General features: G+C 39.2%; 1 protein-coding gene across 4 annotated transcripts in view; it reads right to left on the bottom strand.

The window, feature by feature from the left end:
* The window catches only part of LOC126251653 (zinc transporter ZIP11), a 426866-nt gene that overhangs the window by 381451 nt on the left and 18646 nt on the right, over nucleotides 1-26769 (bottom strand). The window contains exons 2-4 of one of the 4 annotated variants that reach the window (XM_049952214.1): nucleotides 25827-26027; nucleotides 14715-14949; nucleotides 14489-14590 (exon numbers count right to left, since the gene is read on the bottom strand). The exons of 1 other annotated variant lie outside the window; for it this stretch is intronic. In XM_049952214.1, coding sequence (XP_049808171.1) covers nucleotides 14489-14590; nucleotides 14715-14907 — 295 coding nt within the window. In that variant the 5' untranslated portion in view covers nucleotides 14908-14949; nucleotides 25827-26027. The remainder of the gene's footprint in view (nucleotides 1-14488; nucleotides 14591-14714; nucleotides 14950-25826; nucleotides 26028-26769) is intronic. 2 more of the 4 variants (XM_049952212.1, XM_049952213.1) reach the window with 2 other exon arrangements.

The following is a 26769-nucleotide window of genomic DNA, read 5'->3' as shown; positions in this document are numbered from 1 at the left end:
GGGATCCGTATCAGGTGGGACTGACTGAAAAAGTTCAAAGAAGGATGGCTCATTCTGTATTACCGCAAAATAGGGGAGATAGTGCTACAGACATGATACATGAATTGGTGTGGCAATCATTAAAACAAAGGCATTTTTCATTGCGACAGGATCTTCTCATGAAACTTAATCACCAGTTTTCTCCTCCGATTGCGAAAACATTCTGTTGGCACCCACCTACATAGGAAGAAACGATCATCACAATAAAATAAGAGAAATCAGGGCTCGCACAGAAAAATTTAAGTGCTCATTTTTCTTGTGCGCCATTCGAGAGTGAAACGGTAGAGAAAAAGCTTGAAGGTGGTTCACTGAACCCTCTGCCAGGCACTTAAATTGTGAATAGCAGAGTAATCACATAGATGTAGATGAGTAAGTTTTAGCAAGTCATTTGGAATAATAAAATTCAAACTATATAACGTCAAATACTGTTGTTCCCACGAAGAAAGCAAAGTACAACTATTATGATTCAAGAGAGAGAGACAAATTACACAATTGGCAAACTGTTAGTGTCCACCGTTCTAAGGCATACGTCACCACATGGCAGTAACACCAGCAGAAATTTGAAACAAGGAAAGATCTATTTTGCAGAAATTAGAAATATTTTCAAAATACGTGAGAACAGTACATAAACACTTCATTTTTTTATGTTGAATATAACTAAAGAAAAATATTTTTAAATTGAAAAACTATTACTCTGGAAATTTTCTGCAACAAAATTATGACTGTTAAGTCCAAAAATCAAAGTACATGTGGTGCTATCGCACAGTAATTTCTCCATGCTCCATTTATAAATGGGATGGAAGTCTTAACTAGCAATTTTATTACATACAGTCCACCATACACACATCCATCTTGACATAATGTGTTAGCTGTCAAAAAAACTGTTTGAAAGAAGCATCTCCTTTGCACTATGTGATAATATATCAACACATATAATAGAGGGAAACATTCCACGTGGGAAAAATATATTTAGAAACAAAGATGCTGTAACTTACCAAACGAAAGCGTTGGTATGTTGATAGAGACAATAAACACACAAATTGCAAGCTTTTGCAACCCAAGGTTGCTTCATCAGGAAAGAGGGAAGGAGAGGGAAAGACGAAAGTATGTGGGTTTTAAGGGAGAGGGTAAGGAGTTATTCCAATCCTGGGAGCGGAAAGACTTACCTTAGGGGGAAAAAAGGACAGGTATACACTCGCGCGCACACACACACATATCCATCCGCACATATATAGACACAGGCAGACATATGTAAAACGTAAGACGTATGTATGATTTATATATGTATGATTTACATATGTCTGCCTGTGTCTGTATATGTGCGGATGAATATATATATATATATGTGTGTGTGTGTGTGGGTGGGTGCGCGCGCGCGCGCGCGCGCGCGCGAGTGTATACCTGTCCCGGGATTGGAATGACTCCTTACCCTCTCTCTTAAAACCCACATCCGTTCATCTTTCCCTCTCCTTCCCTCTTTCCTGATGAAGCAACCTTGGGTTGCGAAGGCTTGAAATTTGTGTTTGTGTGTTTATTGTCTCTATCAACATACCAACGCTTTCGTTTGGTAAGTTACAGCATCTTTGTTTTTAGATATATATCGATACATAACGTTACACGGTGATTTGGAGCCCAAGGATGATCAAGATTATGTTACTTATCATTCCAAACATTATCACATTTATTCAAAACAATAGCTATGGAAGGAACACATCCAAGCACTGAACAATTAACACCAAAGGCAGCAACCTGTAAATTACATTTTGAAGCCAAGAACAACAGAGGAAACTATAACAGAATTCTGCGAAATGCAGTTCACACAAAACAAAACATACTAATAACAACAACAACAACAATAATAATAATAATAATAATAATAACGCAGAATCAAGCAACAGCAGAAAAATAAAAATATCAATGAAGGTGCAATTGTTATTAGTATCAACACAGAGGTACTAATCAGAAGTTGATCAAAGAACATTTAATTTCTTTTTGAAAAAGCTATTACTATTGCATTTTAACTGCAAAAGATGAAAAATCTGTATTCAAAACAATATGAGATTTCACATACATCAAAGCAGATCTGTCAGCATTCCCTCAAGGCAGAATTATTTCTAAGTGTTTTTGAGAGACAGAAGCACGACATGAGAAGAAGAGAAATAAGTGAAAACACACAGCCCATTTGATTCACTCAATTTTGTGTGTGTTGAATACTGGTGAGGTATTGCACTGTCATTTGTAAGAGTTGTAACGGGATGGAGATTATCTGTTTGCCTTACTTTTGTTTCTTTATATTTCTTACTACTGTTCAGTGTTTTCTTCGTCATTTCTCTCTTCACCCTTGAAAATATTATGTTATGTTATCAAGCTCCTTCCTGCAGCAGTGTCCTATTAGATCACAAATCTTTATTTTTCTCAGCTGCAGAATAGTGTTTCATATTAAAGAGGCCAGTCCACATTTTATACTATTCATATATAATCAAATGCTTATCATACAACAGAAGAAGACACATACACAACGAAGAAGTGACGTGAACATCAACTTTAGCAATAAATATTTCTTCATCCAGCACAAAAGGGATGAAGTTGGAAAAATCTGTCTCGATGAATCTACTGTTTCACCCCTTTTAGATCTCATTTCCTCTAACTCACACATCTTTTTTCCACATGAACCAGGCTTCTATTTCAAAATATGGGGTCAGCTAAGGTGGTGAAGTTGTTAGATGCTGGGCTCGCATTCAGATGGGCACAATTCAAATCCCTGATCAGCCATCCATATTTAAGTTTCCCATGATTTTCATAAACTGCTGAGGTAGGTGATGGGAATGTTTCTTCTAAGAAAATGACCTGCCTATTTCCTTTCCCCTCACTGTCCAATTCATATTTGAGCTTTCCCTCTAATGACTTCATCACTGACAGGACATTACCTCCTACTTTTCTATAGTTCCACTATGCAGCTTTTTATATAAGATTCGTCTCTTGACCTTGCGAAGGTTGATAAAGTTATTTAGTTTGAACTCTGTTTATCACCTGTAACTATGAAGATAATTTTCCACACATTCATCTTCTTTTCCCATTAGACTCCACAGTGGGCTCCATTCCTTGCTGTAGCGGGCTCCATACAAGCTGTGTGTTTTCACTTGTTTCTTCTACACTGTACTTCTGTATTTTATTCCCAGCAGTCAGTAGGTTACGCCATAATCTTTTCCCAATTCAGCTTCTAACTTTCTGTTTCTTTTACCTAAATGCACCTTCCAATCAATGGTCTTAAGCCTAATTGGCATCTCCTTTTTGGAACAACTCAAACCATTTTAAGCCATTACCGTGAAAGCTTAAAGACTTATCAAGCATAAAATAATGTACATATACCAGCGACATGCGTTTTCATGAGTATGTTTTATTATGTAAACACTTATATTATTGGAAGAGTAAACATTGGTGTAAACTGCAGGCTAGGATAAGGACGGTATGTCAAAGACTGCAACTTCCATATCAGAGAAATGATGAGCAATTACAGAGAAATGATGAGCAATTAAAAAAAGAATGCAATGAATAAATTTACTTGCATATCTACCATAAAAAGTTACTGATCTTTCTTGACAGTAGAGACAGGGAAGTTTTTCAATAGCTGAAAAATATGTAATTCAGAAACTGGTGCTGGCCAGAGATATGGAATGGACAAGGGTAAATACAAGCATACAAACCCACATGTCTATTCCCACATGTGCATCCATCCAAATGGCAGTGTTGCGTTAAGGCAATGTCCACTATGTGGTGTGAGAAGAGGTAGAGGGGAAGAGAGATTTGAAGAAATGGAAAGGAGACCAGAAGATGTAACCTCAAAAAATGCATTAAATACAGAAGGTCAAAAATTAAATTATAAAGAGATGAAACCAACGCACTAATAAAGACATGCCGATCAAAACCATGAGAGCAAAATTTTGAAATGTCTCCCACGAGACTGTAGTAGAAAGAGACCTCAGAGAAGTAAATGATCTGTTTTAATTGCTGTTTCTTGTGACGTTCCTTAGATTGGGTTGCTTTGTCTTTTGATTTTTTACACATCACAGCACAAGATCACTGACTGCATCATCACTCATTTACAAAGGTGGATGAGGTATGCCTTTTCTACGGACATGTATACTTTTGAGGAAAATGACAAACCAGCCTGTTTACTGTATTTTATGCACAACTAGTGGTTTAACCAGTAAAATGAGTAGCAAGCACTGTTCTGCAGTTGTATTTACAGCAATTTCACACGCAATAAGTTGCAGTGAAGCATGAATTTTCAAGCAAAAACAGCTTAATAAGCACCACATACTAAAAATACTTAGCTTTCTAACAGCGAACAAGCAAGGCAATGCAATTAATCATGTAAGAAAGCATCACAGTCTGACACAGATTGCTACATGAGAATAAATCTACAGAAAGCTTTATGATCTGCAGGAAAATCATTTTAGGCTATAAGGTAGTTTCATAATTATATTTCATTTCGCCTCTTGTCAGTAAGTATCACACAACAAATTCGAAAGTTTGTGTTTACACTCTCAACCCTTCTGTCAGTTAACATGTTTTACACCTCTGGTAGTCTTCACCTACACGAAAAATTTCAAAGTTGATTCCTCTCTAATAGGTCATAGGTCCCAAAGTGCAAGGACATACATCCTTAACAGGATCATGCCTAGTAAAGTTCTCTAATGATAGAAACAATTTTCAGTTTAAATTCCACATCATTTCAATACAGTTTAACATGATTACTGACTAAATGAGGCATGCAGCAATATCAACTGCTACCAATTAATAAACTTGCCTCACTTCCATCTGTCAATGCACACATATTTGTGTGTGTGTGTGTGTGTGTGTGTGTGTGTGTGTGTGTGTGTGTGTGTGTGTGTGTGTGTGTGTGTGCGCGCGCGCGCGCGCGCGAGAGTGCATGGGGGGGGGGGGGAGGGAGGGATCCTGTACCAATTTATTTTAGAACTAATACAGGGTAATTCAGGTAAGTCAGAGCAGTAAATGTTTTTACAATTTGTTTTCAAAAATAATATAAATTTCTCTATGTTGTTGACTATTAGTGTGTTGTTCATAGCATTGACGTCGGGAAATATTTTGGAGTAAGGTATCATTCCCCCACGCTATACATACGCTCTAGTGTCACTAGTATTAGGTGACAGCTATTCAGTCTGCTACGATGCTCAAGCAAGAGCAGAAGGTCACATTATTGGAAGCTTACTTTGCAGTAAAATCTTACAAGAGGCACATTCAGTTGTTGCACGAGAAATTCCCTGATGTCCCTCTTCCAGAAAAAAAACAGAAGTTTATGACTCTGAAATGTTTTTGCGAAACATCTTCAAGCTATCACCTGATGTCTTAACAACGGTATTTACAGATCGTGATCAGAAGTCTCTGCTGCGATTTCCTGATAAATAATTTTGGTGGTTGTCTCAACAGTTTGGAGCATTTTATTCAACCTGCCACAGAGCCACTACATATATCTGAGGTTGTGGCCATACTGAGTTTGAGTAGTTCAAGAACTGCATCCTTTGGATTCAGGAAAAGGTGTCGCCTAGTATCAGTGACTCAAGAGGGACATTCTTAATGACATAAATAAGAAGATGAACAAAATGTTTTGCAGTGCGGAAGTATGGTTTCCATTTAAATGGATATGTAAACACACTGAACACTCGCTTCTGTGCTGTCAATAATCCTCACACACTGCTTGAGACCCAACTTCACTCACAAAAAATTAAAGTGTGATGTACTATATCTGGGCATTTTTTTTAACACAACTGTTACTTCACTTGTTTATGCTGACATCATAAATCAGTTTACACCTTCGTAAATCTGTGGGCCCCATAATCACCAGACCTGACTTATCAGATTTCTTTTTATGGGGCCATTTTCTGGAAAATGTGTACTGCAACAATCCAAGAATGCTACAGAATTTAAAGAAAAACGTTTTTGCTGCAGTATGGGAAGAGACAATCGATGTCTGAGACAAATATCTGCAAAACTTGTGTTGTTGAGTCAATATGCACAATTTCAGCATCTTCTACATAAGAATCTAAATGTATTAAATGATAGTGATAAAGAATTTGGTACATAAGTGGGAGTTCTGTCTTATCTGAATCATGCTGTATAAAATATGTAATAATACTGTGGGATGGCCGACCATTTAATCACAACCTTTTTGTGATTGTAATGCAGCCAGTGAATTGGCATCCCAATTTTTTCTCAGCAGTTCTCAAGCAGTCAAAGGAAGTACATGTAAACAGACAGTATAATTAAGAATAGTTCCAGTAATCACACAAAAGGTGTAACACCTTTTCACATAAAATACTGACCTCTTCAATTACACCTTTCAGAGAAACAGATAATACATGACATATGAAAAACCATGACATCATATTAAAAATAAAAGGATGATAACTGTTTGTAATGTTTTATCAAATGTGCAACAACCTCACATATATTACTGTATGTGGCATCCTGTAATTGTTGCTTATACTGACATTTGTTGAGAACAAATGAATATAAGACAAAGTAAAAGTATATGTCATTAACATTAATGATGTGACCTACACAGTAAACATTTGCTTGAGAAGTTATGGTTGATGATAAAAAAGTTGTAGTATTCAACAAAGTAGCTGTAGAAGCAAACACATTTTATGTAACCAAACAACTCACCTTATCATAAAATCTGACCAATATGATGCAAGAAACAACACTTATCCGTCTATATATTGTAAGTTCACTTCACTTGAGCACATATGCCGAAATCTACGTGATGTGTACAACACCGTGGCATAGAATCTAATTATTGATAATCCAACCATATCCCTATGAACACTTCAGTACTATACTGGGTGCAAGTGGATATGGTACACTCTCATTGTCCTCTGACAAGCTAAATGGCTCTCACAGCAAGTTATGGGGTTTGGAGGTTCTACAGTTCAATGTGCACTGTAATTCAAACTGATTTGACATTCTCCACATAACACGAAGTTCTGGCAGAGATTAAAGCCACATTATATGTCAGAAATAAGTCTAAGTACGAACAAGTGATTAACCACTGCTCTTGTGGATTACAAGTCTGACAATTTATCACTTTTACTCAACTCTGAGCATTATGACAGTAGAATCAAGGATTCTGTTAATTGCATGGTGATTACTGGAAGAAAATGTGTTGTAACAAAGTGTGCAATGTGGAAAATTTATTAAGTGCATCAGCTACCATCAAGCAAAAAGTGAATCAAGAAATGTTAGCATGTTGGATGTTCTGAATAAATCTAATGTTAAATGAAAAGTTCCATTGACTGCCTATACAATTAGCATTTTCATTATTCACCAATGCATATTTACAAGCACAGTATCATCAAAACTGCAGCCCAAGGTATCACTATGACTAGCAGCAAAATAAGAAAATGTGACTTTTTTCCACACTGAAACTCACTCTCAAACTTATCACATATTTACACTATCCATTGGTGTTTACACACATTAAATGCAAAATTAATATCACAACTCATGGGCTTTTAAATCTTCCCCATATTGGCTATTTGATATAAAAAAAATACTAAAAACGAAACCTAATTTGTGTCAGAAGAATCTGTATGTACTGAATAGAATATTTATGGTTTTAATGAATAATAAATCACATACTTTAAACAATGGAAAATCCAGGATGGCGGGTAACAATATTATGAAAAGGATAGTTGCTAATAACCATATAGCAGAGGTGCTGAGTCACAGATAGCCACAATAGGCACAACAAAAAGACTGTCAGAAAGTGAGCTTTTGGCCAAGAAGGCCTTCGTCGAAAATAGACCACCCACCCACCCGGAGACTTTCGTCATGTGTGTGTGAGTTGCGTTTGCAGGTGCACGTACGTGTGTGTGTGTGTGTGTGTGTGTGTGTGTGTGTGTGTGTTTTGTCTTTTTTTCAATGAAGGCCTTGTTGGCCAAAAGCTCACTTTCTGACAGTCTTTTTGTGACTCAGTACCTCCGTTACATACTGAGTAGCAACCATCCTTTTCATAATATTGTTACAAATCATATACTTTGTTCTTTTAAGAAATAAGTTTCCTTAAAAATGTTGTAAGCTGAGAAACAATGTTTTACGGAAAAGTCACAAAGGAGGGAGGGAGGGGGAGAGGGAGAGGGGAGAGGAGGGTGGAAGGAGGAGAAAAGGAGGGAGGTACTTTGCACTGTGTGTCCACCAATACAAATGAAAGTAAGATAATATGCCCTGGCACATTATAAGATAATATGCCCTGGCATATTATGTCACAGCGTATTAAGAGAGGATGAAGTCATGGATGGTGACAATGAAATAAGAAGGTGTAGGAGTCCATACATGTAATTCATATTTCCTCTTCCTCAAACGTGCTGAAGAGAAAGCAAGAATATTTTACTTATCTTTACATACTATTTTGATCAACTTCTGCACCAAGGATATGCACATTTAGAGCAAGAGGAAAGCTGGCAATGATACATTAACAACAGTCAAGACTGGAAAATTTCTTATAGTCAAAGTTGCAGAGGGAGGATTAAGTTAAAAATGTGTTTGTTGAAAAAAATCAGGAACCATCTGCACAAAAGAAATTTTACTTCTTTACCAGTTTCAGGCACTTCGGTGCATGAGTTGTTATGCAGCCATTGAAATCAAGCACATTGTGCTCAGTAGCATTTACTGCCATTGTGTGGTCACCTCTTTTCTTCATCACAGCTTGGCTGCAGCCTTTCATTCAGGTGGGCAATTGGTTGGAGGTCCTGTCTACATAAAATGCTGTGTGGATACTGCACAGAGTGGGTGTTATACATCATGTGCCACATGGGTCATATCCATGAGGAATACCCAAGTGCAAAACCTGTCCAATATATCAACCCAGCACAACCTTACTCCAGTCTCATCTCAGTCCACCCTACTTTCATAGTGCCACCTGTGAGAGAAGTCATACCACATGCCACCTCCACTGTGATTTCTCCTCAATATTTTATGTTGGCAAGACTACCAACCAGCTGTCCACCTGAATAAATAACCACTGAGAAACCAACACAAGAACTGACCACCCAGTGGCAGAAGATGATGCTGAGCACAACATGCTCAATTTCAATGGTTGCTTCACAACCCTTATCACCCGGGTCTTTTCCTCTCCCCAGCACCAGCCTTTCTGAATTAAGTAGATAGGAGTTATCCTTGCAACATATCTTTCATTCACATAATCCTAATCTCTCTGCTAAATCCTACCCTATCTGAACAATGGTGGATCACATATGGCCCACAGTATGTGCATCCCTGGGCTAGACGGTTTTTACCTCCAGATGACACAATACTTCTAGCTTTTGATTTGTTGTAACCCATACATTAATACACCCCTGCCACCACTACTGCAACGTGCATCACGCACCTTCAGTAACATGCTTTTCAGCTGCTCCAGGCCACTGATCATGATCAGGCAGTTCAATCACCTGCAACCAGGCGTCAGCAGCCCCTGGTGGGCAAATGCTTCTTATATTGATGTGGACTGGATCCGGCCAGCAGTCTGTACACATCAGTAAGTCTGTACCAGTCTTGTACATGTCATTAAACTGTATTGTCTTATATATGTTTATGCTGTCATGTCATGACAAAAAATAGATGATGGTTTCTCATGACCATGTCTTTTACCATATTCCGAGTTACAACACAAGTAGCGGAGAGTGAAACTTTCGTGAGAACGTTTGTGTGCTCCCTTTCAGAAACTTATTGTGAGCAACTTCAGTGATTGTTTCTCTTGTGTACTTTTTATGGATGCCATACTTTGATCACTTCTGCAGCAACAGAAACCTCTTTACGCTGTCTTTGACCACCTCGTGGCTATGTTGACAGTACAGACTCAACCGTTCCTTGGTGTACCATGACTGTTTACCTTCATCCAACGATTCTGCTGCAGTTTGGCGAACTTCTGCTCACGGCTCTGCCAACCCTTCATCGTATTTTGAGTAACAGACATGGACACCTGTCAAGCTTCATCTGTGTGTTCGATTCCTCCTCGCATGTTCTTGTTGCTATACCAGTTGGCCTCCTTTTCAAGTAAGGCCTCCCTCTCTCAGTTGTTCTGTTAAGTGATCCCTTTTTCATGATCTGGCCTGCCTCTCTTGGTAGTTGTGTTGATTATCCCCTGGTTCAGGACCGTCTTCACTCTCTTTTGCTGTCTTGTGTCATTTGCTGTCTTTTTATCATCACTCACGCACCCGTGCATTAGCCGCCAATGTTGAATTTTTTCCCTGTGCCACACGCAGCCATGTCCATCTCCGAGTTGTTTTGGCTTACAACCTCTCCCGCAACCTTTGCGTTTAGGGATGTGATCCTGTGCCTAGTGCCTAACAAACTTATTCGGTAGTGCATCCTTTACTACTAGGATCCGTCCAGTTTTCTCCCCTTGGCCAGCACCTATGCTATCTTGGGACAGAATCAATGTCAACATTGCTCAACCCTTTTTAGACATTTCTTGACAGCTGGTCATTAATGCCCTTTACATATTTCCTTATGATATTTGTGGCTTATCTACTGCAGCATATACAATTCTTGCAGCAATGTTCTCCGTTTCTTCTGTTGAATGCTTCCCTCATACACTTGTTTTTCAGAACACCTCATTTTAGAATTTTCGCTTCTGCAATGGCATCCACTGGCATAGCAGTTCACTGTGGCAACACACTGCCCCAGCCATGTCCACCCATCTTCCCACAAGGGGACCACCCCCATGCAGATGATGCAGTTTGGCCATTTGATGCATTCTGCACCAACACAGGCACTTCCAGATGCCTCTTGCACTCCTCCTGTGTTGACAAGGGCACCTGTACCTTCCCGTTGGTGCCGCCTACCCTCCCACTGGACGTGGCTCCTCAGCTTACGGCACCTAGCAACAATTCTGATGTCACCCAGGCTCTGCCTCTGGGGTGCTGGGGCAGTCCATCGGCCTTTCCTGAAGGTGTAAGAAGGCGCAAGGCAACATTCCCACTACTGCCACATAAGGTTGAGGACCAGCACAGACCTGGAATTGCGCACGTCCAGGACAACTCTTCCAACACTAAGGATGTGTCACCCACCAGCACATCACAGAGGAACAAGCATTTGGTCACTCCTCCCTCCTTGGAGGAGGGATGTAATAACCTGCACATTACTACATCTCATTCGCCCCTATTGCTGCGTGTGTCATGCATTTTGAGTTGCATGCTGTTAAGCTGCTTTATGCCCCCACGAGAGGTCACTGATCATGGTCTGGCATCTAGATTGCCTGCAGCAGAGAGCCAGTGGCTCCTGGTGGGCGTATGCTCTTTATATTGCCATGCACTAGCTCCAACCAGCAGTCTGTATGCGTTAACAATCTGTACTATTCATTTCTACATAATTAAATTGTATGTCTTACTTAAGTTTATGCTGTCATGTCATGATATAATAAATAGTTGTTGGTTTCTCATGCCCCTGCCTTTTACCATGTTACAACAGAACTCATAGATGCTTTCTTTAGGGGATAAAAGTGTATATAGTTAAGGGTAGCTGGAGAGGAAGAGCATGTCACACAGATCTTAGATTAACAGGATCCCACTTGGTGCAAGGAGATTCCACCTGGTATGAGGAGGTAGGAAGTCCAAGATATCCAAACTTCCCTAACAGCAATCCCAAATGAAGGAGTACACCTTCACATGTTTTTGTCAGTAGTACTGAGAGCTCCTCCTCCTCCTCCTCCTCCTCCTCGTCCTGAGGGTACACACCAACCAGACCATGACTCTTTTTACCAGATGCCATAAGTGTAGATTTTAATAGTGAAATATTACATGATAAAATCTCAGCTACAGACAACAAATACATTGAGACTAATACAGTGGCACTGGGAACCAAACTCAAGCCAGCAAATTGTCAGTCAGTGCACTTCACCACTGTAACAAGCCACTCACTTGATGATTGCTGCTAAAAAGATCCTTCACACTCGAAAAACTTTAGAGTGCATTTTACCTTTCCTGTGGCTCACTCAGGTGGGACAATCTAGAAACCTGAAAGGCACATCTACCTATTTCTACTCACACAGTTTGAGCCTAATCAATAACCCTCGTCTCACACCCTCTGCTTTTCAGTTAAATTGATGCTTTAGTAATGTTTGGGTTTTCAGGTGGGTTGTCTGTTAACAGTGACCCACCTGGTATGTGGAAATAGAAATGCAAAGCTCTCTCCACCCTTTCCTAACAGTGACTCCATTAGTTAGGAGCACTGTTATTTACCTTCATGTGTTTATCAGCTGTGACGCAAGTTGTTCCTCCTGAACTTAAGTACAGACAGATCATTATTTATTTACTTTTTTATTATAGTAGCTTCTAATATTGAAACATTACAGGATCAAATCATAGCACACCCAGATGATTTACAGTAAATAACAAATATATGAAAACACTGCCACAAGCCCAAAAACTTGTAAACCATTATTATTATTATTATTATTATTATTATTATTATTATTATTTCTTTCTTTTCTCAGACGTCACGTCTGGTCAAAAATGGAAAGTGACGTGGACCTTGATCAAGCGTGGCTTCCTTTTAACTGTACGGTATATGTTATATTGCATTTAGGAACTTTCGGGTAATTGAACATGTATCAATAATTACGGATTTCTGTAGTTGTATATATAAGTTTGGATGTCGCTGTATTGCATTGACGTACTGGGGGATATTGTGTGGTATGACTCCTGTAGTTGATAGTATAATCGGTATAATGTCAACTTTATCCTGATGCCACATGTCCTTGACTTCCTCAGCCAGTTGGATGTATTTTTCAATTTTTTCTCCTGTTTTCTTTTGTGTATTTGTTGTATTAGGTATGGATATTACGATTAGTTGTGTTAATTTCTTCTTTTTATTGGTGAGTATGATGTCAGGTTTGTTATGTGGTGTTGCTTTATCTGTTATAATGGTTCTGTTCCAATATAATTTGTATTCATCACTCTCCAGTACATTTTGTGGTGCATACTTGTACGTGGGAACGTGTTGTTTTATAAGTTTACGTTGTAAGGCAAGCTGTTGATGTATTATTTTTGCTACATTGTCATGTCTTCTGGGGTATTCTGTATTTGCTAGTATTGTACACCCGCCTGTGATGTGATCTACTGTTTCTATTTGTTGTTTGCAAAGTCTGCATTTATCTGTTGTGGTATTGGGATCTTTAATAATATGCTTACTGTAATATCTGGTGTTTATTGTTTGATCCTGTATTGCAATCATGAATCCTTCCGTCTCACTGTATATATTGCCTTTTCTTAGCCATGTGTTGGATGCGTCTTGATCTATGTGTGGCTGTGTTAGATGATACGGGTGCTTGCCATGTAGTGTTTTCTTTTTCCAATTTACTTTCTTCGTATCTGTTGATGTTATGTGATCTAAAGGGTTGTAGAAGTGGTTATGAAATTGCAGTGGTGTAGCCGATGTATTTATATGAGTGATTGCTTTGTGTATTTTGCTAGTTTCTGCTCGTTCTAGAAAGAATTTTCTCAAATTGTCTACCTGTCCATAATGTAGGTTTTTTATGTCGATAAATCCCCTTCCTCCTTCCTTTCTGCTTAATGTGAATCTTTCAGTTGCTGAATGTATGTGATGTATTCTATATTTGTGGCATTGTGATCGTGTAAGTGTATGGAGTGCTTCTAGGTCTGGGTTACTCCATTTCACTACTCCAAATGAGTAGGTCAATATTGGTATAGCATAAGTATTTATAGCTTTTGTCTTGTTTCTTGCTGTCAATTCTGTTTTCAGTATTTTTGTTAGTCTTTATCTATATTTTTCTTTTAGTTCTTTATTATTATTATTATTATTATTATTATTATTATTATTATTATGGCAAAATGTACAGATCAAATAATGCTGCAAGTGTCTGCAGAATGTGTAATATTGGTCAGCAATGATTCAGTTGTTGGTATTGGTTAGGCTACATACACTGTCAACTCCAATGGAAAATGAAACAAAACATGCACTGTAGTACAATAAAGGTCCATGCATAAAATTAAAAACATTTTATTAATTATAACAGAGAAGAGCATTATTTATCATGTTTGTGTGAATCATGCGGAACATGCAACATATACCATAAAACCATCTACTTTATAAGCAATAAGGTAAACGCAGAGTGATGATGCCAGTTTGCTACAATTATAAATGCACTATACGTTTCCCCAACAGAACTATGAGCTATGTGCAGTAAGAATTATTACACAGGCAACTACACAGTAATATACAAATCGAGAAGCTGCTTTCCTACAACAATTCAATGCCTTCAAGAACTGAAATTGTTTTAAAAGAACTTCCATAGTTTTTCTTTAAGAAGAGTTAATATACCTTCTGCCCTGATGTAGGAGAAAAAATTTCTTACACAAATGAAAACTAAAGCTCAATTAAAATGTTTTAAGTCTAATAACATAAGCACCTTCAATTAATGTGTGACTGTTGACAAACTGTCTTTCATCGTTGGAAATTGTTGGATGATCCACAGTTTCCTCTTTTGGATATTTCCCAGATGATGCAAATGCTGAACAGAAAATAGTTTACACAAAGTAAAGTATCTACAGTTTGTTATATATATTAGATAATTATATCATGCAAGTCACCACTAATAAAACAAACTGACATTTCCATGACAGTCGAGCACGTACCTAACATAATGTTTGGTGAATGTACACCCAGATATGAAATGAGGGCATCGGTCCCAAAAACAAATAACGCTCCCAATAAAAATCCAGCTGCCACAGGAGCAAACGCAAATCGACCATCTTTACCATACAAATCAGATTCTTCAGCCATTTCAATAGCTGGGGCAAGCAAAGACCAGTAAGATGCTGCAATCATTACCCCACCTGCAAACCCCAGGCTTAAGTCAAGCAATTTCCGCTGAAATTTAGAAAAGGAAAGACATGTCAATTTATTGGCGTAACTATGTGACAGTAAATATGCAAGTCAAGTACAAAATGATATTACTAAGAGGGTCACACACGTTAGTTAAATTATGTACAAACAGAATTATTATACAAGCTATTAGATAAACAAAATATCATAAGATTTAAATCAAAACGATGGGGAATTATGAATGGCAAAAAAAAAAAGAGGAGCCCTTGCATCAAATATAGATTGGCTGCCGAGGAAAATTTTTCCATTTGCTTATCTGCCAAATGAATTCAAAAAATGGCTTCCATCAACATCAGGATTGGGAAAAAGCAGTGACTGATTGATGATCATGATTTTCTTTCTGCACAATTCATCTAAAATTATTGCAGAGTATAATACCATATTTTCTAACCCCCCCCCCACACACACACACATTTACATTTGTATATCATGGTAACTTTCCCTTCTAAGAGAATATTCTGCACGGAAATTGCACATTACGTTGCATTGTGAGTCTCACAAGCCACAATCACAATACCTGCTTGCTCATTTCTCCAAATTTCTCTGTTCCCTGAATGATGCACAAGGTCATTCTGTATGTTTTCATCATTTTATCTGTCAGGTACATTACTTGAAGGGCATTAAATGAAACTGACCACATAGTTTTTTTTTTTTTCTTTCTTTCAATAACACATTTGTTCCATTGCCTTCCAGATTGCCTATGGTTCTGCACTAAACACAGTAATTTTGTCAGACAGTCAAAATGTGGAAACATGGGACCAATATTAAAAACCATGACAGCCAGCTTAATTCCTTAATTGTACACAACATCTAATGTTTTTAAATATGATGGTCCTGCATACCACACACAACGGACAAATATCAAGTGCATCCATACGAAGGTTTAATAAAAATGGACTACACAAGTTAAGTCTGCTTCCCATTGCCAACACATTTTAAAGTATTACATGCTTATTATAGCTTGCCTACGGGTCTCTCTGGAAAAGCAGCCAGAGCTTTGTCTCAATAGCAGCTCACGAAATTATATTCTGTCCCTTGTAGCATGCGCTTTGGTCCACTTTACTGGTGGTATTACTAAGTGGAAAATGATCATTTATACTAATTTTCTTTTGATGCTCTTTCACTGAATACTATAAGGATGTTGAACTTTAATTTTATAGAATTATAATGATAAATCTAAAATAGCAACTACTGTGACAGAGTCTGCATGTATCACTCCACCTGCATCCAAATACAGTGCTGTGGGAAGAATAAGCTTATTACCATTTCAATCTTGAGATACTTCTACCCGTAGAATGTAATGACATTTATAAAATGGTTTACAACCATCAGTGTATATTACAATAAAATCCCTTCCTGGTAATATTGATATCCCTACAGCTAATTCTAAACAGAACTGTTTTCCCCTGCTTCCAAAGGGTTTCACTGATGATAGATGGTGAGAAAACGAACAGTTAGAGCCTGTGCTGCAATGTTAATAAATATACAACAGTGTGTCACAGACAAAGGGCGCGAGGCAACTGACCAACTTCAGTGCACAAATTGGTCAAAAATCTGGTACAGTAGGTACCTATAGCCAGCCTACATACCATGACAGAGAGCATTGGATATATTCTTCTTATACATATTTTCATGATTTGAGTATATTATGCCGAGATGACAGAGATGAGGTTGTCAGGTCATAGTGTTAAGCCAATACAAAGTAAGGTGACAAAATATTTCCTTGTAGGATTTTATTTACGAAGTAAATGGGCCTGAAATATATATTTCCCACACTATACTGGAGAAGTATATAGCACAGCAGGCTTAAAGATATAATTGCAGCCTCCCAACTGAGACATACATACATACATACATACAGCAATATAGTTAATGAAGTGGAGGTATGTGGCTACCTGCTATCTAATGGCAGCAGAAAGGTTAATTGGACAGATAGGTAGACTAATTGTGCACAATACCCATGTTGTGCTGAAATGCATTAATCTGCTAGCAAGCCATATGTCCTGTGATACAACAAAGCTATGATTGAACTTCTATGCCAGGTTTAAGAACAGCAGGATGCATCATGTGGACTGAAATCTTTTTATCAAGTGAATTGCATGGAGGTGTTTCTTTATCAGTTCCATGGGAGCCTCTCTCAGTTTTTCATTGTTTGGTAAATAAGTGGAGCACAGTTTAATACTATTAAAGAGGCACTCCACAGCATCTGCTCGAAGTTCATTGCTGGGAAATGAGTCTGGAGTAGCAACAGTCCCTGACAATGATTGCCACTCCATTATCAGCCCTCTCACTAGGGTTATCTTTACTACGAAAATTGTAGTCTCTCAACACAGATTTATTACTTTCTCTAAAGTCATCTCTTTCCCAAGTTGAAACTAATTCCTCCATGTGATCCCTGGGTCCATTTCTTATTTCACTGGAATATGGACATCACACACTGAGGTTCCCCTTTTTATTTAACATGAAGGTTTTACTGAGGAAAGGGTGGGCTGAAGGGACAGTTACTTTGGTTAACAAGTGAATTTCCATACTGGTATTACATCCATCTGAATGGTGCTAGAGTTTTATGATATAACATCTCAAAATGTTTTCTCTCCATTCTTTATTCTTTCTTGTCCTCTTCACCCTAGGGAGTGAGGATACTCTTGACCGAGTGATGGTATTGTGCTTTATGTTTATTATTTTGCAGCTATTACTATGGACTTTACTATGAATCAAAGTTTTAATCATCAACTCAAAAAACGTTTTTGTTTGTTTTGGATACCCGGCTACCCCTACCAGATACATCCCTTCCTACAAGCTGCATTCCAAGTTTCCGGCACTGCAGGCAACACAGTGAGCAGTGCCAGTCTGATAGCTGCTCAACAGAGGTCACCTTCAATGGAGGAACTACTCTGCCATATATCCCGCAGGCACCAATCCAAGATTCAGTGACATCATCTGCCCAGGAAAGCCAACCAGGAATGAGCTCACTGTCTCTAACAGCAGCAGCCAATCATGTGACTTCACTGTAGTTATTCACTTGGTATTATAACCTGTGACTGAAGGCTGCAGTTGAGGTCTAAACACCAAAGTTTCTGTAAGATGTTATGAATTACTGTTTCTGGACTCGGACTAATTTATTATGTGCTGGTATCAGAACACTACACTGGTGCATTCATTCAGAGGGACGTAACTCATCGGCATAGACCAAGCCACAACAGTTTGCCAGTACATGTCTGAAGTCGTGGTGCATACTGATATCCATGTGTCACAGTACTGTAGCACATCAATAGAGAATCCAAAGTAAAATGGTGTAGCCCATTAATAGTGTTCTATCGTGACGTAATTCATTTTCTGCATTTGAAGGGGAAAACACTACAACAAACAATGCTAAGTTGTTGCAAATTTATAGCATCAATGCACCATCAAGTGACAGACAGTTAGGTGTAGTCAAAAAAGTCTGAATGCTGAAGAACAAATGGCAGACAATCTTTCTGCGAAGAATTGGGAATCACAAGGACGAGGGGAGGCCCTATTTTTCCAAAAGTAGCATATCACAATCGAAGCAATCAGCTGTCTACATCTTGCACATTTTGAACATGACAAAGGTCACCACCTACTAGCTTTGGTGACAATAGTTTTCATCAAAGTTGTGGCAAATGTTGCAAATGAACGAAGCTGTATATGCTTACATCAGCAAAGAAAATTCACGCCGTTACCTTCATCTCTAGAATTTGTTTTTCATTTGTGCAAACAATCAAGTCCCTCCTCCATTTCGTATAATACCTGAGTAATTTACGAGATCTGTTCAAAAAAATTCGGGAACTTTGTCTACAACATTTTTCTGCACTTACCTTTTACTTATTGTGCATGGTCTCCTTCAAAATACTCTCCTCCACAATTGATACACTGCTCCCAATGTGGTGTCCACTTCCAGAAGCAGTCTTCTACATCTACATCTACATCTACATTTATACTCCGCAAGCCACCCAACGGTGTGTGGCGGAGGGCACTTTACGTGCCACTGTCATTACCTCCCTTTCCTGTCCCAGTTGCGTATGGTTCGCGGGAAGAACGACTGTCCGAAAGCCTCCGTGCGCGCTCTAATCTCTCTAATTTTACATTTGTGATCTCCTCGGGAGGTATAAGTAGGGGGAAGCAATATATTCAATACCTCATCCAGAAACACACCCTCTCGAAACCTGGCGAGCAAGCTACACCGCGATGCAGAGCGCCTCTCTTGCAGAGTCTGCCACTTGAGTGTATTAAACATCTCCGTAACGCTATCACGGTTACCAAATAACCCTGTGACAAAACGCGCCGCTCTTCTTTGGATCTTCTCTATCTCCTCCGTCAACCCGATCTGGTACGGATCCCACACTGATGAGCAATACTCAAGCATAGGTCGAACGAGTGTTTTGTAAGCCACCTCCTTTGTTGATGGACTACATTTTCTAAGCACTCTCCCAATGAATCTCAACCTGGTACCCGCCTTACCAACAATTAATTTTATATGATCATTCCACTTCAAATCGTTCTGCACGCATACTCCCAGATATTTTACAGAAGTAACTGCTACCAGTGTTTGTTCCGCTATCATATAATCAAACAATAAAGGATCCTTCTTTCTATGTATTCGCAATACATTACATTTGTCTATGTTAAGGGACAGTTGCCACTCCCTGCACCAAGTGCCTATCCGCTGCAGATCTTCCTGCATTTCGCTACAATTTTCTAACGCTGCAACTTCTCTGTATACTACAGCATCATCCGCGAAAAGCCGCATGGAACTTCCGACACTATCTACTAGGTCATTTATATATATTGTGAAAAGCAATGGTCCCATAACACTCCCCCATGGCACACCAGAGGTTACTTTAACGTCTGTAGACGTCTCTCCATTGATAACAACAGGCTGTGTTCTATGTGATTTGAGACTTTCTCGGCGTATTCCATTCGTGAAATCTTCTCGGGTGATCAGCCGAGTAAAGGCGTCGTCTTCTCGCAACGTTTCGAAGGGTTTCGTACCCATCATCTTCAAGCGAAGATGATGGGTACGAAACCCTTCGAAACGTTGCGAGAAGACGACGCCTTTACTCGGCTGATCACCCGAGAAGATTTCACGGGAGGCTGTGTTCTGTTTGCTAAAAACTCTTCAATCCAGCCACACAGCTGGTCTGATATTCCGTAGGCTCTTACTTTGTTTATCAGGCGACAGTGCGGAACTGTATCGAACGCCTTCCGGAAGTCAAGAAAAATAGCATCTACCTGGGAGCCGGTATCTAATATTTTCTGGGTCTCGTGAACAAATAAAGCGAGTTGGGTCTCACACGATCGCTGTTTACGGAATCCATGTTGATTCCTACAGAGTAGATTCTGGGTTTCCAAAAACGACATGATACTCGAGCAAAAAACATGTTCTAAAATTCTACAACAGATCGACATCAGAGATATAGGTCTATAGTTTTGCACATCTGCTCGACGACCCTTCTTGAAGACTGGGACTACCTGTGCTCTTTTCCAATCATTTGGAACCCTCCGTTCCTCTAGAGACTTGCGGTACACGGCTGTTAGAAGGAGGGAAAGTTCTTTCGCGTACTGTGTGTAGAGTCGAATTGGTATCCCGTCAGGTCCAGTGGACTTTCGTCTGTTGAGTGATTCCAGTTGCTTTTCTATTCCTTGGACACTTATTTCGATGTCAGCCATTTTTTCGTTTGTGCGAGGATTTAGAGAAGGAACTGCAGTGCGGTCTTCCTCAGTGAAACAGCTTTGGAAAAAGGTGTTTAGTATTTCAGCTTTACGCGTGTCATCCTCTGTTTCAATGCCATCATCATCCCGGAGTGTCTGGATATGCTGTTTCGAGCCACTTACTGATTTAACGTAAGACCAGAACTTCCTAGGATTTTCTGTCAAGTCGGTACATAGAATTTTACTTTCGAATTCACTGAACGCTTCACGCATAGCCCTCCTTACGCTAACTTTGACATCGTTTAGCTTCTGTTTGTCTGAGAGGTTTTGGCTGCATTTAAACTTGGAGTGAAGCTCTCTTTGCTTTCGCAGTAGTTTCCTAACTTTGTTGTTGTACCACGGTGGGTTTTTCCCGTCCCTCACAGTTTTACTCGGCACGTACCTGTCTAAAACGCATTTTACGATTGCCTTGAACTTTTTCCATAAACACTCAACATTGTCAGTGTCGGAACAGAAATTTTCGTTTTGATCTGTTAGGTAGTCTGAAATCTGCCTTCTATTACTCTTGCTAAACAGATAAACCTTCCTCCCTTTTTTTGTATTCCTATTAACTTCCATATTCAGGGATGCTGAAACGGCCTTATGATCACTGATTCCCTGTTCTGCACATACAGAGTCGAAAAGTTCGGGTCTGTTTGTTATCAGTAGGTCCAAGATGTTATCTCCACGAGTCGGTTCTCTGTTTAATTGCTCGAGGTAATTTTCGGATAGTGCACTCAGTATAATGTCACTCGATGCTCTGTCCCTACCACCCGTCCTAAACATTTGAGTGTCCCAGTCTATATCTGGTAAATTGAAAAATAACATGCTGAGAAAATTTATGTGAAATGTATTCCAAATTTTCTCTCTCAGTTGTTCTGCCACTAATGCTGCTGAGTCGGGAGGTCGGTAAAAGGAGCCAATTATGAACCTAGCTCGGTTGTTGAGTGTAACCTCCACCCACCATAATTTTACAGGAACTATCCACTTCTACATCACTACAGGATAAACTACTACTAACAGCGATGAACACCCCGCCACCTGTTGCATGCAATCTATCCTTTCTAAACACCGTCTGTACCTTTGTAAAAATTTCGGCAGAATTTATCTCTGGCTTCAGCCAGCTTTCTGTACCTATAACGATTTCAGCTTCGGTGCTTTCTATCAGCGCTTGAAGTTCCGGTACTTTACCAATGCAGCTTCGACAGTTGACAATTACAATACCGATTGCTGCTTGGTCCCCGTATGTCCTGACTTTGCCCCGCACCCGTTGAGGCTGTTGCCCTTTCTGTACTTGCCCAAGGCCATCTAACCTAAAAAACCGCCCAGCCCACGCCACACAACCCCTGCTACCCGTGTAGCCGCTTGTTGCGTGTAGTGGACTCCTGACCTATCCAGCAGAACCCGAAACCCCACCACCCTATGGCGCAAGTCGAGGAATCTGCAGCCCACACGGTCGCAGAACCGTCTCAGCCTCTGATTCAGACCCTCCACTCGGCTCTGTACCAAAGGTCCGCAGTCAGTCCTGTCGATGATGCTGCAGATGGTGAGCTCTGCTTTCATCCCGCTAGTGAGACTGGCAGTCTTCACCAAATCAGATAGCCGCCGGAAGCCAGAGAGGATTTCCTCCGATCCATAGCAACACACATCATTGGTGCCGACATGAGCGACCACCTGCAGATGGGTGCACCCTGTACCCTTCATGGCATCCGGAAGGACCCTTTCCACATCTGGAATGACTCCCCCCGGTATGCACACGGAGTGCACATTGGTTTTCTTCTCCTCTCTTGCTGCCATTTCCCTAAGGGGCCCCATTACGTGCCTGACATTGGAGCTCCCAACTACCAGTAAGCCCAACTACCAGTAAGTCTTGGTACGTCTCTTGCTGGATCGCACAAAGCACCATCTGCGAATTTTCTTTTACCTCATTTATTGTTGCAAATCTTCATCTTTTCAATGGGATTTTCAATTTTGGAAATAAGAAAAGAGTCCACAGGGGACAGGTCTGGAGAGTATAGAAGATGAGGCAGCACAGCGATTTCGTTTTTTGTGCAATAGGCACACACCAACAGGGATTATCATGATGCAAGAGCAATGAATTGTCTCATCACATTTCAGACCATTTCCTTCTCAAATTTTCTCGCAGGCATCACAGCACATCCCAACAGTACCATCGATTAACAGATTGTCCTTGGGGCACGAATTCACGACGACTTAATTCTTCAAAGCCAAAAGAAACTATAAGCGTGGCTATGACATTTGACCTGACCTGATGAGCTTTTTTTGGTCTTGAAGAACCTTTTCTGACCCATTGTGAAGAAGGGACCCACATCTCACTACCAGTTGCATAACATATCATCCTAATTTGTGCGATTCAAAAGCTCTTCACAGATTGCGAGACAAATGTCTTTCTTGTCTTGACTGAAAGAGATGTGAGATGAACTTGACAGCAACACAATGCATTCCAAGATATTGTGTCGGGATTTCATGATATGATCCAACTGAAATGTTACATTCTTCTGCAAACTCTTGGACAGTCCTGCAATCTCTTGGACAGTCAGTCGTCAACTGGCATGCAAAATTTCATTGACATCACTGATATAAGTGTTGTCGGTAGACACTGAAGAGCATCCTGAACGAGTGTCATCTTTAACTTCACTCTGGCCATTTTTAAACCACGTGAACCATTTGGAGCACCAAGTATGGCTTGAGCAATCACCACCGTAGGCTTCCTGCATCATTTGGTGTGTGTCTGTAAATGTTTTCTTGAGTTTCATGCAAAAATTTAATACAGACGCATTGCTCCTCTAACTCTTCCATCTCGAAATTCACAAACTGTATGGCATAATGGTCTACTCAACATAACAATAATTAACATACATACAACAATGAAACTTCTGGCAATGACGTATTCAACACAGGTGTATGCAGGGATGCCAACGGCATTTCACTCCAACACACCACTAGTGTGATATTACAAATGTTCTGGAATTTTTTGGAGAGACATTGTATGTGCACCAGTGGTTCGAAATATTTAGTTACTCAATTTGCTCCATTATCAATTTATAATGCGCTTGACAAATTTGGAAACTTATTATTATTATTTCTCTCTCCTGTCTCAGACGTTATGTCTGGTTAAAAATGGAAGGTGACGCGGAACTTGATCAAGCGTGATTTCCTTTTAACTGTACGGTATATGTTACATTGCATTTAGGAACTTTCGGGTAATTGAACATGTATCAAAAATTACAGATTTCTGTAGTTGTATATATAAGTTTGGATGTAGCTGTATTGCGTTGATGTACTGGTGGATATTGTGTGGTATGACTCCTGTAGTTGATAGTATAATCGGTATAATGTCAACTTTATCCTGATGCCACATGTCCTTGACTTCCTCAGCCAGTTAGATGTATTTTTCAATTTCTTCTCCTGTTTTCTTCTGTATATTTGTTATATTGGGTATGGATATTATTATTATTATGGGCAAATTCTCCCCAGAAATGAAAGATGTTAAGCAAATAACTCTATCACTTTTTCTTTGAGTTCTTCTTGTTCTTCCAATAGGCTTTCATCCTTTCTGAAAATGCTGGTTTACGCTCATCCAGCCACTTTGGTCTGTCTGTTTTTCTTTAGGTTGCTCTGATATAACTTCCCATTTGACTACTTTGTGTTATTATTATTATATCTGCAAACAGATGATTGGTTGAAGTTACTACAATAATCTCTCAAACTTCATAATTGATTTCTGTGTATCTGAACCACAACCTTTTTTTTTTTTTTTTGGTGGGATGTTTTTCTCTATTTTTAACTACAGTGAGCCTGTCTGTTGAGTTTGAAAATGTGATGGAAGGAAAAATGACGAGGACAGGATTTTTGTAAGTTTCCACTACAGTAAACAAACATCATTGTAGAACTACACCAGTTCTTACACCGTACAACAAGTGGATGAAGAAGCTAAATTAAACTTAAAACAAATAGCCCAGTCACTCTGTGACACAGTAAAACTTCCAACATTAAAGTTTAGGCTGGAATCTAGGAAAGTCTTTGAAGTTTAAAACAAGCACCACAGTCACATAATTATAAGCTTAAACAGAAGACATATCCCATTTAAATGTACAGCTGCTTTCTCGTAATAGTAAAAAACAGTATATAAATTTGCAAACTGGAATACACTCATCACATACGTCCAAAACAAGTGAATCCCTCACTACGGTACACTGTCATGGGCAGGCAGAGGACAATGTCCTACACAGAAATACATCAACGTCTCTTTGTTGAAGGTGTGCTACAGCCAGACAGCTGATTTTACTGGGCTTGTACAGTGTGCAGGGCTTAGTTTATTTTTGCAAGTTGCTAATGGAGTGCATGATAGAGTAATCAATGATTCGGACATATAAATTTTTCAGCATGTGTGACCTAGTAATTTTGTTCTGTGCACTGATGCTTACAACTCTATACTTAGAAATTTACCTGTACTGTTCTTTGCGAACTTTATGCAGTTTTTGTTAATAATGTGTCTTGTGGACATATAAGTTGTGTGTGCTTGGGGCTGCCAATCCCAATGTTGACTATTTCACAAAGTATTTAGTGAAAAAACTTAGAAAGTGACCTAAGGAAAGTCACTGCTCTGCTAGTGGGCCTGGAGAAGGCTAGCTGATGCCCACTCCCTTCCACAGTACTAACTACATATGTGACATATTTTAAAACACTAGACATGCAGTATATACCATTTTGAACTGTTAAGTCTGCCAGAGCATCACATAGATTGTCAAAACTAGCTGCAGCATAATAAAAATTTTAGCAGCATTGAGATGGTACACACTAAAATTACTAGTTTCTTTATGTTTGGAAGTCACTGATACTTTGCAACTGTGTACAGGACTATTGAATACCACTCCAGTTGGTAAAATATTCTTTATTTTAGTTTATGGCCAATTAAGGATTTAATTGTTTGACATTGCTTCAGCACACCACAATTTTAAGACCCACCTGAAAATGGCTACAGTACAAATGTTGAAACCAATCATAGACTAAAAGAAGTTTTACCACTGGGGTGGCTATTGATGAACATATAAAAATCTCTTTGATAAAAAGGAATGGAGCACAACCAAAAGACAATTTTATAAAATACAATCTCAAGATGTGTTGTGTACCTATGTGGTAGATGGCTGTTAAGGAGAAATAATCATTAGCAAGAAATCTCTGGGGCTTTTACTGCACCTCAGCTGCATTAGACTTGTTGAAGTCTGTGGAGTTCTGTCTGAATCATCTTCTGAAAACCATGGCTACTTGTAGAAACATAACTGTTTCCAACTCTTCATTTAAAAACACTACCAACAAGGTGCATGTACCATCTGGAAGCAACAACAGTAAATGAATACAGAAAACTTTATATGGCCCGCAAAGAGTAGATCAAAATAAAATGCTAATGAGTCACAGGAGCACACAATGTCTTTTATAATAAAGAGAGGAGAGATCTATGACAAAGTTTTCACCATTATATATTGCTAAAGGTATGCAATGTATAATAGATTTTCTGCAATCTCAAGTGCTTGAGGAATGGTTCTGTTGGCAACACTATGTTTTGTCCAGCAGAAGAGGTGTAAAAATTTACAGAGTTTTAGTTGAAATAGACAATACAGTAAATTTTAAGGAGGATTTTGTCTCTTGTAGAGTGCCTGAACTTCAATGCTTCTCGAGTATATGGATGGTTCAGTAAGATGTTTACTTCAAATATTCTCAGAACATTTAAGATATCATTATTCTGTTTTCAGTCAGATACTTGTAAGAAAGTTCTCACAATACAATGTACAGTCCCCTTTCAGAGCTATATTAATTACAGAGGTATCAGTATTAACTTAGCTTTTTCTAATGGAGTCTTAGTAATTCCTGCTGTTAGTATTTTAGTTATTTTTGTACCTGCACAGGTGTGACAATGCATGAAAGCATCACTGTCAGCACAAAATATGACTGTACCAGCTGATGGTAGTTCGACTACGAGCCAGGAAGCTGAATGCGGAAAAAGGGAATGAAACAATATCTGAGTCAATCTACAGGGGAGCAGTGTGTGTGAACACCACACAGGAACAAGCACAT

This window comes from Schistocerca nitens, chromosome 4, assembly GCF_023898315.1.
Source record: "Schistocerca nitens isolate TAMUIC-IGC-003100 chromosome 4, iqSchNite1.1, whole genome shotgun sequence".
NCBI classification, from domain to species: domain Eukaryota; kingdom Metazoa; phylum Arthropoda; class Insecta; order Orthoptera; family Acrididae; genus Schistocerca; species Schistocerca nitens.
This window is presented reverse-complemented; position numbering and strand designations above follow the sequence as displayed.